The sequence below is a fragment of the Dendropsophus ebraccatus genome, chromosome 7, assembly GCF_027789765.1.
Source record: "Dendropsophus ebraccatus isolate aDenEbr1 chromosome 7, aDenEbr1.pat, whole genome shotgun sequence".
NCBI classification, from domain to species: domain Eukaryota; kingdom Metazoa; phylum Chordata; class Amphibia; order Anura; family Hylidae; genus Dendropsophus; species Dendropsophus ebraccatus.
In genome coordinates this window covers 125,645,127-125,659,310 of record NC_091460.1, presented here as the reverse complement: position 1 = coordinate 125,659,310, position 14,184 = coordinate 125,645,127, and the positions used below count along the sequence as shown (strand labels likewise).

The 14,184-nt window shown below is 40.7% G+C and overlaps 1 protein-coding gene across 1 annotated transcript in view; it reads right to left on the bottom strand.

Moving 5' to 3' along the window:
* Nucleotides 1-14,184, bottom strand: part of BANK1 (B cell scaffold protein with ankyrin repeats 1) — a 195,340-nt gene that overhangs the window by 34,756 nt on the left and 146,400 nt on the right. Inside the window, exons 8-11 of the mRNA XM_069976799.1 lie at nucleotides 12,948-13,038; nucleotides 11,800-12,024; nucleotides 1,961-2,167; nucleotides 710-958 (exon numbers count right to left, since the gene is read on the bottom strand). Of these exons, the coding sequence (XP_069832900.1) occupies nucleotides 710-958; nucleotides 1,961-2,167; nucleotides 11,800-12,024; nucleotides 12,948-13,038 (772 nt within the window). The remainder of the gene's footprint in view (nucleotides 1-709; nucleotides 959-1,960; nucleotides 2,168-11,799; nucleotides 12,025-12,947; nucleotides 13,039-14,184) is intronic.

Sequence of the window (14,184 nt, the reverse complement as noted above, 5' to 3'; positions counted from 1 at the left end):
GCTACCCCAGGGTTAGGTCTAGCAATGCATATCTGCGATGGTGGCTAACTCTGGAAACAAGTGTTCTCTCCTCTTTGTCTGTACCTAGACTCCTTACGTCCTGCCTGAAAAGTGGTGGGTCAGAGAGAGCGTGTGTCTAGCTAAATCTTTCTTGTGAACTGCAGCTGAGCCCTGGGGGAAGTGTGACACCTATTGGTTGGAGTAGGGTACAGCAGTTAACTGCAACTGTGACATCTGATAGAGTCACTTTTGCCTAGGTGTATGAAGAACAAGAAAACACGTAGTGGGACACCACAAACACAAAACCTAAAAAGCCTGTACAGCATTACATGGAGACCATGTCAATGTACCATACAGGATTGACACCTAATACCTTTTAGTAAGTTATGCATGGTTATTTATATTTTGGTGTCAATAAATTGCTATAAGTAAAAGCCATATTGTAATAAAAAGTAACAAAAGGGAAAAAGAACAAAAATAAAAAGTACTAAAATAGTAAATTAAAACCGCCCCCTCCCCACATTAAAAGCACCCTATGTGTTTGACTGTTCAATGGGATCGCTCTAAATGGGATAAATTCTGCATCAAAATAAGTGGTAAACACAGATTTAGCCTTGATTTTGATTCCGAGAACTCTACTGTAACTGCGAGCAAATGAGTATGGTAATAGAACATAATGTTTTTTTTTGACAGAATATATCAGCATTACCTTGAGCGCTATAGGATGTGCCACTCGCTATTGTAGGAGTTGATGAGGCCTCGGGAGTCGACAGGTTGTGTGAAATAAAAGGTTTTTGTCCCCTTTGTGTATCTTTAATGGCGTTCTCAAATATAATGTACACATCGTCCACGGTGGAAGCGATTAGAACTGGTTCTTCATCATATTCATTGAGTGCTTGCTCCTCTGGGCATTCATTCCATGCTCCTTGTGATACATCCTCTTTGTTGATAACTTCCTCTGTCACAATAAAGAATACAGCTTATTTTCCCTCTTATTTTAATGTTGAAATGTACTTTGTATCTGCTATCTATTGTTAAACCTTTGGTGTTATTTGACACGTATAAAAATGCCTTTTATTTACTGTTACTGAGAGAACAAGGGATGGGAGCGATAGAACATCGCTGCTTAATGTCAGGACCTGTGTTTCAATAAAATAATTGCAGATAGGTCTTAGTTGTAAATGCATATAATGAAATTTGTATTTTTATAGCATCTAAATTACATTTCCTTTTTTTTTTTGTTAGACTAATCTAACCTGCCCCAAATGCACATGGGGCACCAAGGAGGAAGGTACGATCCCCCCTCCCCCATGACGTGGTTCCATTGATTCTAATGGAGCCGCGTCACGGAGGGGAGGGTGTTTCGTCACACTGGGGGCCAGTAGATCTTTCCCCAGTGCTCCGGGGTGCGTGCTCAGGAATAGAACAGCGTTGTGTGCTGGAACTGTGCAGCGTTTAAAAAAAAAAAAGCCCACACTACCGGCATCCCCGTGCCGGCACAAGTCTGTTATTGTAAAAAACCCAAAACGATGTACCTGGTATAGGCATGGTCCGAACCTACCGAGGTTCGGGTTCGTACGAACCTGAACTCTCGGCAATGATTCCCGCTGTCTGCCCGCTCCGTGGAGAGGGTGGAAACAGCCGGAGGACTGCATGGAAAACTGGGATACAGCCATAGCCATAGGCTGTATCCCAGTTTTCCAGGCGGTCCTCCAGCTGCATCCACCCTCTCCACGGAGGTGGAAGACAGCGGGAATCATCGTACGAACCCAAACCTCCGCAGGTTCGGACTATCCCTAACCTGGTGGTATATTTGTTTTCATTTCATTTTCATTTCATTGTGGGGGCAGTGCACCACATTAGGGTTGTTGTTTTTTTTGTTGCTCTATAAATCAGTGCACCTGAGTGTTCCTTTAGCCAACAAAAATAGTAACATTTCCTATAAGTTAAGAGACATTACCTTGAAAGCAGCCTTGGTGCATTGATGCATCATGTTCTGAATGCAGACCAGGAGTCAAAGATTCATGGTCTTCTTGGTTTGATGGGTCTTCGATAATGGAATGAACAGGCATTGGCACATATGTATTTTCACGAGGGTATTTGAAACTTTTATCACGTTCTGTACTCAGCCAATCACCCTCATCTACAGGGTTATGTTCTTCTTCATCTAAAAATTATAATACATTTTCTTGAAATTACCTTGAAAGGCCATACCCTTAACCCCATGTTTCCTGATGCACAATCATCTACTGTTACACAGTCCTGCCATGTTATCTTCCCCTCTTTTTTTGCCTGGAATTCCTGCAGTGTCGTACGTTTCATTCCAGCTCAGCTGCATCCACACATTTCATTACTGCAACTAGGTCATGTGATCACCACTAAATTACATTTTCTAATAGGTAGACAGGAGGCCAGTCATGTGTTAATGAACTACAGGAATAAATCATCCCCTATTAAAACCTTCCAGGCATCTTAGACCTCCCCCCTCTTGTTAAACTCTATAACCTTTACATGTGTAGACTTCTACTGCATATGGTAAATCTGCCCTAATGGAGAAGGGATGCAGTGGTACACACAAAGCATACACAGAAATATTAGTCACAGACTATCCTCTCTACTGTAGTGACTATGGTCCGGTGAGGGGTGTAACGCACCAACTTTTCCTTTGCTACTACATTGTGTGTTTTAATGTAAGTGAAAAGACACCTTATAGTCTCCTATCTGGGACAAATTACTTACCATTAAGAGAAACGCATATGCAAATGATATATCACTTACATGTTACATTTATAGTTTATATCCATAGTTTACATATGTATTTTATCCTGTAGCCACTAGATATACCATCTGGGCCCAGTGGTTATTATACTAATTTTAGGCTTTTACTGCATCTATTTGATTGATTATCTAATGTTAATAAAACAATATATCCATTTGGTAAAGTACCTTTGAGGATTGATCACATTTATTTATTTTATTATATAATAGTTGCTCTTTAAGAATCACTTGTAATAAATACAAAATCAATAACAATGTAAGGCTATGTTCACACTACGTATGAGACTGGCCGTTCCGTGACCCCGGCCGGGTCATGGAACGGCCGGTCTCTGGCCAGATCATCTCAGCCGGTACTTAAGTACCGGCCGGGTGATCTTTCCGGACGCAGAGTTCTGATGCGGGCGCATCAGCGCGCGCCAGCATTAGAGCTTCCCATAGCCCACAGTGAAGCAAGCGGCCTGAGCCGCTCGCTTCACTGTGTGAACTGACAGGTCTTTCACTGAATTCTGGCCACAGAAAACTGACCTGTCAGTTTTTTCCGGCGCCGCACGGATCCCGACTGGAGCGCATACGATGTGTGTACGCTCCGGCCGGGATCCAATTGCACACAAGGCTATGTTCAACTCCGCAAAACTACGGCTGTAGTTTTACGTAGTGTGAACATAGCCTAATAATGGTATGTGCAAATAGGGTACAGGTAGGCTTTTAGGTAGGTAGGCTTTAAGCGATTTTCATATCTGTATTCGGTCTGTGTTTTGCCATTAGCAGGGAGCTGTTGCATTTTTTTGTGTGTTTTAGGTTATTACTAGATCCAAGGGCTGTTTATCCCAGGAATTACAAATATCGAGATCTTGGTGCGGCAAAGATATATAAGCATGCGATAAATCCACTCAAAGATAACTGCAATTTTTTTTTTATCGTGTCCAGCTTTATCCAGTATCAATTTCCTACACCATATCAATTTTGAAATGAAGTTCATATACTGTAGATGGTGGATTTAGTGGTAGGAATCTCATTACTGTCTTGAAGATGTTATAAGAGGTTGCAGCAGTCTCATAAAAACAATGAAAGAAAGGGCATATAGGAATCGTAAACCAAAATAAAGTCAAGTTCTCCTTGATTGAATCATCAATGTAACACAGACCTAACTATCTGCTGCAGTTCACATGTCATCGGCACTAATACTAATCAGAATAGATAGCAGAAGGAGCTTTTCACATTATTACATGGGAAATATACTGCCGAAAAGTAATGGCAAAATCAGCTTTTCCCAGTAATATGGTTCTTCTTCTCATGAAGGCGTATGTTGCAAAATATTAAAAGGCTTGGCCACTTTTTACTAAAAAATGTTCAGTGTACAGTATTAGGCTATGTTCACATTATATATTACACCAGCCCTTAACACATTACATATAACTCCGGCCATTATACATAAAAGGCCATGTTCACACAACATATATTTTCTTAAAAGTACATCCGTTGTTGCCAATTGCAACAACGGGCGTGATTAATACGAAAATATACGTTACATTGCCGTCTATGGAATCCCATCCTGAGTGTATACACATATAGTATTCACTCCGTCTGGGATCCCTAGCGGCACCACGAGAAACTGACATGTCAGTTTTCTGCGGCCGCTATTCATTGCACACAGTGGAGCGAGCGGCTCCAGCCGCATGTTTCATTGTGTGCATTGCGGAGTTCTAATGCGGGCGTGCACGGATACGCCCGCATCAGAACTCAGCGGCGCTAAAGATCATCTGGCAAGTACTGCAGTACCGGCCGGGATGATCTTTTCTGAGACCGGCAGTTCCGTGACCCGGCCGGGTCACAGAACAGCCGGTCTCATACACCATCTGAATATAGCCATATACGTTTATGTATACATATAATACAAAACGGCCGGTGTTACTGAAGATCATCCAGGTTGGTACTGCAGTACCGGCCGGATGATCTTCATTTCTGTGCGCCCGCATCCCAATTCACCGTTGCACACAATGGAGCATGCAGCCGAAGTCACACGCTCCATTGTGTGAACTGACATGTTCTCTGCAACCGCTGTTTTTCATGCGGTCAGAAGGAATCCCGGCCGGAGCGTATACTGTGTGTATACGCTCCAGCCGGGATTCCATTCATTCCAATACGTTTGTTTAGCATAAATCATGGCCGTTGTTGCAAATTTTAACAATGGCCGTGATTTATGCTAAACATACGTTGTGTGAACATGGCCTTAGTAAGTGTATTCACAGCACCTTCTGATATAAGCACCCTGTGTACCTCATATAGCTAAAATCATATACCCCTCCTGCAGTGCAGGCTGTGCTGTCCTGCTCTGTGGTGAGTCTGTTAATAAGATGGCTGACATGGAGGAGCATGTGACCATGCCCTGCCCCCAGTGTCCACCATAGGCATATACAGACTCAGAGGTGGACAAGTTACATGTCTAGAAACACAATACTATTCTACAGCCTTAAAGACTCTTCTTGATTCACATTGAAAAAAACTGTATGGTACAATATGGTACATTGCTATAATAGTTGGGCTTATCAGCCTATAGCCAAGAGTATCTGTCTGAGGGAAGACATATCATAAATCTTCACCACTGTTCTTCAGCAAATCTACAACATAATGGGGGAGATTGATCAAACATGGTGTAAAGTGAAACTGGCTCAGTTGCCCCTAGCAACCAATCAGATTCCATCTTTCATTTTCCAAAGAGTCTGTGAGAAGTGAAAGGTGGAATCTGATTGGTTGCTAGGGGCAACTGAGCCAGTTTCACTTTACACCATGTTTGATCAATCTCCCCCAATCTGTTTATGTGTTACATGTTGGTTTTGCACATAAAAGGCTTCAGATTTTAATATCACTGGCCACGTGTATTGTTTTGCAAACTAGTATGGATTTTAGTGCAGACTCACTTAAATTGTGTGTGAATGGTTAGGGGCACAACCTATAGGAAGAATCACTGATAGAGACTGTCATTTTGCAGCCAGTTATGTATTGCACCAACGCCTTTAAAAAAACATCTTCATAAAAAATCTGTGTGAACTTGCTAATTGTTCAAAGGGGTTATCCAGCGCTACAAAAACATGGCCACTTTTTTCCAGAGACAGCACCACTCTAGTCTCCAGTTTTGTGTCCAGGTTTTGCAACTCAGTTCCATTGAAGTGAATGGGGCTTAATTGCAAACCAAACCTGAACTGTAGACAAGAGTGGTGCTGTCTCTGTAAGAAAGCAGCCATGTTTTTATAGTGTTGAATAGCCCTTTTAAATCTCCAAGTCCAGTTCCCACCTGAAGTTCACAACCATATGTGCTAGCAGCAAGGAAAAGCAGCCAAAAAGTGCTAAAAGGGAGGGTTCCCACAGTGAGGGCCCGTTCACACTAGGCAAAAGAGGTGGATTTTCAGGTGGAGCCGCTTGGAATTGCATCTGTCCCATTGATTTAATGAGATTTCTCACACGCCTCTGCTCAAACAAGTGACATGTCAAGTGGAGAGCGGAGGCGCATGAGAAATCCCATTGAAACAATGGGACGGATGGAATTCCAAGCGTCTCAACTTGATATTTCGCCTCTTTTTCTCAGTGTGAATGGGCCCTAAAGGCAATATTTGAACACAGCCAAAAGCTTATTTTACGCATTCTGTAGGCTGTCCACATTTATTTAAATGGTCTTGTTCACACATATGATCCACGTTGCAAAAACTAGGCATATTCTAGTATTAACCACTAATTGCGGCACAGATCACTATTCTCTTTTAAATAGTTCTGTGTGCGGACAACTCCGGATGCCCTTCCTTAGTGCAGTCCATAGCTATGGGTTCATGGATACAGACAGTATATGGAATGTGGGCAAGAGGCCTCATACTCAAAACTCGGCGGCCCAGGTCCCGGTGTAACAGGCCAGAGTATACCCCCAGTCCAGACTAAACCAGGATTAAAATGGCCTAGGTTAGATTATACCCCGGGGTATATTTTGGCCTAGAACAATTCATACCCTCTCAGGCCATATTATACCCCCTTAAAATCAGTAGCATTGAGTGAAATACACAAGAATTACATAATTTTTTAACATTTTATTGGGGATTCAGCTTTGTCTGCTGAGTTAAATGAGAAGCCGACTGACAGAAATCTTACAAATCTAAACACATCAGGGGATTTATTATTGCCTGTGCACTATATATTTTTTTGTCTAATCAGGAGATTTTGTGCACTACATAAGAATTAGTATAGGGATCAATAAGGGTTTTGCGCTATTTTCCATCAGTTTCCGCTGCCTGTGCCTTTTCTCAATATCTGCACTGGGAGGGGGAGGGGTTTTCAAGTAACTGCTTTTTTTCACTTTTTCCCAAAATCCTATCCTAGTTTAATGTTTTAGCCACGCTGTTTTAGGCTGGGTTGATACTGAATTTTTGAAGCCCATTTTTTGTTGTTGAGAAAAATGGATGAAGAAAATGGATGCATTTGCGTGCCTCCATTTTGATCTGTTTTTCCATTGACTCCCACCATAAAAAAGGATAAAAAAATGGATGAAAAAACAGTTTTTTTTTTGTTTTTTTGTTTTAAGTGTACACAAAAACGTGATTGGCCACATTTTTGTGTACACTAAAAAAAAGATGCGTTTTGATTCGTTTTTAATCCCTTTTTTGTTTGCAAAAAAGGATGAAAAAGATGCAGTGTGATCCATAAAAAAGAGGATAAAAAAACGGTTTAAAAACATCAGTTTTTTAGTGTAAACAAAAACGTCGGCCACGTTTTTGTGCACACTAAAAAAAAGATGCATTTTGATCCGTTTTTTGTTTGCAAAAAAGGATGAAAGAAACGCAGTGTGATCCATCAAAACACTGATCAAAAAACATCCGTTTTTTTTGTGTACACAAAAACGTGGTCAGCCACAACTTTGTGTACACAAAAAAAGATGTGTTTTGATCCATTTTTTTATCCGTTTTTTGTTTGCAAAAAAGGATGGAAAAAAGTGTGACCCAGCCTTAGGCATAAGTTGTGCAAGATGTATCAAGGCACTTGCGTTTAATAATGATTTTTGCGCAACAACCGTAAAATTTGCGCAGCCCATAAAAAGCTCCTGCTAAAAAAAAATTGTGCAGACGTTAAATAAATTCCACTTATAGACTTTTATTACTTAAACCAGAAAAACTTGACAACCGTGTCTAACACGGGTCAGCACATGACGTGTCATCCACCAATCAGGTCCTAACGGATCAAGCTCTGCAGAAATAGGAGACTTTTGAACAAATAGGAGACTGTGTGAGAAAACCAGTGGAGTGATAACTTTATGGTTTTGGGAGATATAATCTGGCCTAGGCTATTCCCTGGGGTATACTCGGACCTAGGCTATTTTATACCGTGGGGTATATTCTGACCTGGAAAGGTAGAGTTTGGCCTAGACTCTTTTATACCCTGGGGCATACTTTGGCCTAGGCCAAACTATACACGGGTATAATCTGGGTGGGGTTTAAAGGGGTTATCCAGCGCTACAAAAACATGGACACTTTCTTCCAGAGACAGCCCCACTCTTGTCTCCAGCTTGTGCGGGTTTTTGCTGCTTGGTTCCATTGAAGTGAATGGAGCTTAATTGCAAACCGCACCTGAACTGGAGACAAGAGTCGTGTTGTCTCTGGAAGAAAGTGGCCATGTTTTTGTAGCACTGGCTAACCCCTTTGATCTGGCCCGCTACACCGGCATTTTCCTCTGCACTGCAACATCTGTTGACCATCAGGTGATCCCTAGAGGTTACAGTGTAGCTGAAGTGCCAGGACACAGACAGAAGCCAGGGGCAGTAAGTATTACACCAGTCCTTGTAAAGGAGCAAGACACTGTCTGTTATTATTTGTTTTTCTTGGTCTAACTGTAAATCCTTTCAATGGCTTTTAACATAAAACTCACAATATCGGAGAGGCATTGCGGACATTGTCTTGCTAAGCAAATGATCTATACGCTTGACCTGCAAAAAAAAAATCATCGAAAATACTTGTGTGGGTGTGAAAGTAGAAGGAATGATTGCTATCAGAATGTCAAGGAAATCCTGAAATGAGTTGTAACACCAGGGCTGTGATGAACCATATTGATCCCATATTATTTTGTCTACAGACAACAATCAAGCAGATTGGATTTCCAACCTAGTTAATTAAGTTTTTAAGCTTTTGTCAGAAAAGTAAAAATCAGATAAGTTAGTGGTGGGAACCAATAATTCCGACTGGTTTTAAAATAACAACAGGTTAAAATAATAGGAACCAAAGGCGTCTGGATTAAATTTTTGTCATAGCTAGAAAAAATAAAAAAACACACAAAAAACATTATGTTCCTTTGGGATAAAATCATTAAGAATCTATTGTCAGTATTCCTGTGACTTTAAGGTGCTTAGCTTAGACGAGACAATATTATTGATATATCCGAATGATATCATCCAGCAGGATCAATATTTTACATAAAATGTCATATCTATTCTTTTCAGGCGGAAATCATTAGCCTTTAGCTGACTATAATATTGCTATGTTATAATATATTATAAAGTTACAGATGTAGTCAGGGTTAACATGATCCTTGACGCAACAATTGTGTAAGAGGGGTATGTTAAGTCAATTAGAAAGTTGAGTTAAACTCATTATTGTCATCAAGTTAATACAGGCTACATATAAATTAACCCCTAGAAAACCCAGGGCGTACCCATACGTCCTGAGCCGCCTAGGAGTGTTCAGAGCGGGGCTGCGTGCTGGGTGCCACATGTAGCCCGGGACCGCGGTCCGATCGCCGTGCCCTCTAATTACGTAATCAGATGCAGCTGTCAAAGTTGACAGCTGCATCTGATTACTAAATGCAGCCTTATCCCTGTGTCTGGTGGGGGGGATCGCCCCCCAGCAACTCGATCGCGTAGGGCCGATCCCCGTGTCTGGTACCTGCCGGGGACTGCGTCAAAATGGCGCTGATCCCGGCTTGGCACTCGGTTGTTTTCGGTTGCAGCAGCCGGAAGCAATCGAGTGCCGATCTCATTAATCTATGCAGTATAACTATACTGCATAGATCTAAATGAGAGATCAGTGTACTTATACTAGAAGTTCCACAGGGGAAATAACCCTAGCCCCAGGGGGAATAACCCTAACCCCAGGGCGGCTTACAGTATAAGTGTAAAAAAAAAAGGGGTTTTATTAATAAAAAGCCCCCTCCCCTAATAAAAGTTTGAATCACCCCCCTTTTTCCATGTTATAAATAAAAATATAAATAAATAAACATGTTTGTTATCACTGCATGCTGAATCGCCCAAAATATTAATTAATCACATTCCTGATCTCGCACGGTAAAGAATGGGTTAGCGCAAAAAAATCCCAAAGTGCAAAATTTACACATTTTTGGTTGCATGAAATCCAGAAAAATTATAACAAAAAGCGATCAAAAAGTCGTATATGCGCAATCAAGGTACCTATAGAAAGAACACATGATGGCGCAAAAAATGACACCTCATACAGCCCCATAGACCAAAGGATAAAAGCGCTATAAGCCTGGGAATGGAGCCATTTTAAGAAACATAGATTTAACAATGGTTTGAATTTTTTAAAAGACATCAAATAAAATAAATGTTGTACATGTTACATATCATTGTAATTATAACAACTTGAGGAACATATATAACAAGTCAGTTTTACCCCAGGGTGAACGGCGTAAAAACAAAAAACCTTAAAATAAAAAAAATGTGTGTGTTTTTTTTTTTTTCAATTTCACCACTCATTTAATTTTTCCTGCTTTTGCAGTGTACTTTATGAACAGCCTGTCATTGCAAAGTACAATTAGAGGCACAAAAAATAAGGGCTCATGTGGGTTTCTAGGTGAAAAAATGCAAGTGCTATGGCCTTTTAAGCACAAGGAGGAAAAAACAAAAATGCAAAAATTGAAATTGGCCCGGTCCTCTAAGGGTTAATGGGAGAATTGTTGTGATTGAGTAAGGCTGGGTTCACTCTGCGTTGTTGCATCCGTTTAAAGGGGAACTATCAGCAGGTTAGACAAATCTAACCTGCTGATAGCCCCCTATAACTCCCAGGATGCTGAGGAGGAGGGTATGTGTCTTACCTTCCTCCTCGGTACCGGTCCTGGATACAAGTGCTCGTTTGTAATCGTTTATTGTTAATAGGTGGAAACGAAAAATTGCTTAGTCTAAAAGGACCCTTAGCGTTAGGCAGTTATCGGTCACATGTCTCCTATTACACAGGGAGATGTGCGACTAACAGCAGATTATTTTCTGACAGGTTTAGGGCCCTTTTACACTGAAAGATTATCTGACAGATTATCTGCCAAAGATTTGAAGCCAAAACCAGGAATGGATTTGAAAAGAGAAGACTTTCCTTTATTACCTGCTCTCTGTTTATAGTCCATTCCTGGCTTTGGCTTCAAATCTTTAGCAGATAATCTGTCAGATAATCTTTCCGTGTAAAAGGGCCCTTAAACTGAGCCATCAGCCGGAGAGTGAGCATTTGCTCGTTCATTGGCTGACTGCCAGCTCTGTTACGCAGGATGATAAATGCCTGATTACATATAATAATGGCAATGTTATACTCATTAAAAACACTTAAAGTGGTTGTCTGGGAAGAATTCATGCTTAGAGATGCTGCCAGGGCTGCGGGGGACATGTCAGTGATGTATACTTACCTGTCCTGCTCCCCTGCTGCTGCAGAGTCTATGCTGATTGGCCATTTCCCATGGGAACGGAACGTCATTGGATGGTATGAAAACAATGACAGCGGCGGAGAGCAGGCGGCTTTGGAAGCAGCAGGGAAGCGGAACAAGTATACATTTCTGACATGTCCTGGTAGCATGGCTAAGTATGAATTCAAGGCATTATGTTCTGTGTGTGATATATCTAAATGATTAGAATTTAACTTTTCTAACTTCTTTTGTCGTCTGTAATGAGATTTTATCATCCACTGTAAAGTGCTGGAAAATCTATAGAACACATATAGACCTTATATTATTCTTTATCTACAATATGTGACATTTGTTGCTTAGAACAAGGATTACCAGTTTCAAAGGGTCTTGAGGAATTATCAGCAGGGGCTAAAAGGCAATAGTCATCAGGTATGTCCGGCATCGGGTCAGAACCGTTGGGCTCCATATGCTCTTCTGCATATTCCTCAATTTTTTCTTCTCCAGCGTATTCCTGTACGTCCAGGCCAGTCTGAATCACGGGATCCACTTCTGTCTCATCATCATAACGACAGAAATCAGCTGTAGATTGCTGAGGAGCTGTTTTTAAGATATAAGCATTAGATAAAATGACAAAGATGCTATAAAGCTGACAGGCTGGGTTCACACTGCGTTTTTTTTCCCCCCATCCATTTTTGCAAAAAAAACGGATGGAAAAACGGCTGCAATTGTGTGCATCTGTTTTGATCCTTTAAATAACCGGAAATAAATTACAAATCTCTGGCACTTTCTGGGACCAGTAGATCTAAAAAAATGTTTTCGGTGAACTACCCCTTTAACTCCAAGGTTTTTTCAAATACTGGTGATATTGGATGTTAGCAGGAAATGTTTTACTGTACCTAACTTTACATTTTCCCTTATTTTGTATTTTGAAAATTGCTACACAAAATGCTTCGAGATATATTTAAAATATATTGGATAGTAGGAAACGACTTTTTAAAAGGTTAGCTTCACAAGTACTGCATCACAGCGGATTTTCTGCTGCGGATCCGCAGCAGATTTGACTAAATGAATGAACACAGCATCAAATCTGCTCCATCAAATTTGCTGCGGATCCGTAGCAGATCTGCAGTAGATTTGACAATGCGGATTTAATGCTGTGTTCATTCATTTAGTCAAATCTGCTGCAGATCTGCTGCGGTGCGGTACGTGTGAAGCTACCCAAAATTAGATACATAAATATTTTTTTAAGCTATAAACTCAAAAAAGGAAAAAAAAAAATAATGTTAAAAAATAGACAATACAACACAGCCTGTCTCAGCTTTTCTTCTCCTTTTTGGGGGGTTCTGGTCATTCTTTAATGTTTTGACATTTACTAAATGATAACTATGGGAAGCTATCAACATATTGCAAATTCTGCCAACATTTCAATGCTACAATGAACAGGTATATAAATAATACTAAGAAAAGGTTTGAGAACAACCTAGCCCAGAGACAGAAAAACTGAAAGTGATATGATTTACCCGCACACTCAACCATGTCCACATAAACATCTTCGTGTTCAAACTCCACCGATTCCTCAAGAACGTCAGTCTGATTAGCTTTCTGTTTTTCCTAGAAAATGGTAAGAAAGATTTATGTCAGCAGCAGGAAAAGTATCCAGAAAATACAAACACAAGTTCCTAGTTTTTTATTGTTCATATTTTGCTATTGTCATTTATTGGAACTGAAAAGTAACTTAAAGGAAAACTCTGGTGGGGTGGGGGGGGGGGGGCAAAGATAATTTTTATACTTATCTTCACTGCACATTCTGGCGTTCATCTGAATTTCTTCGACGATCGCCGTCTTCTGTTCTTCTCTATTTCTCTATTGAAAACTCCCACCCCTCCATTCATTGGCTCAGATGGCTTATAGCTTGCCCAACCCTTTAGCATGACTGCATGTACATTATTTAGTTAAATTGTGTAACTGACAAGCCAGGGACTAATCACCAGGCACCTCGGCGGGGGGATCGCCGCAATTGGCCCAATATTACAGAAGGATCAATCGCAGAGAGATGTGTCGGGAGGGGGGGAGGTGGCTTCTGACAGCTCTCCTTACTCTGTTCACCTCCATTGTGTGGGAGGAGTTTAGATTTGAGAGAGGGGATAAGACTTCCAGCACAAAGCCCTAATACACACACAGACACAAATTAACTGCCTCCTACTTAGTCTTCGTCTCTGTCCTCTGTTGATGTATGTAAACATTGCCTCTGTCCCCTGTTTTTGTACATAATAGCTTCCCCTGTTCCCTGTTGCTGTACATAAAAGTCTTTCCTATCCCCCATTACTGTTCCGATACCTGATAGTTGTTCCTTGCCCTTGTTGCTGTACCTGATCATCGCTCCTATTGGTGTACCTATACTATTGACGCCACTATTACTGTATGTGATTGTCACTCCTGTTAGTATACCTGATTGTTGATGCTGTTACTGTACGTGATCATCACTCCTGTTAGTATACCTGATTGCCGTCACTGTTACTGTATGTGAAATTTAAAAAAAATTACTGCTAATCTTATAAGCCCTATAACATCCTATAAAGTAAAATACGAAACAATGCCAACACAGAGTGGACATATTGTAAATGTGAATTCTCTCATTTGTGTTTCCTGACTATCTTTGTTACAAGCAGAGAATTTGAAATCTAGAAAAATGCTAATTTTTTATGACATTTTTTATGAGTTTTTGACAAACAAAAGGTTAATGTATCTTTTAAAAAT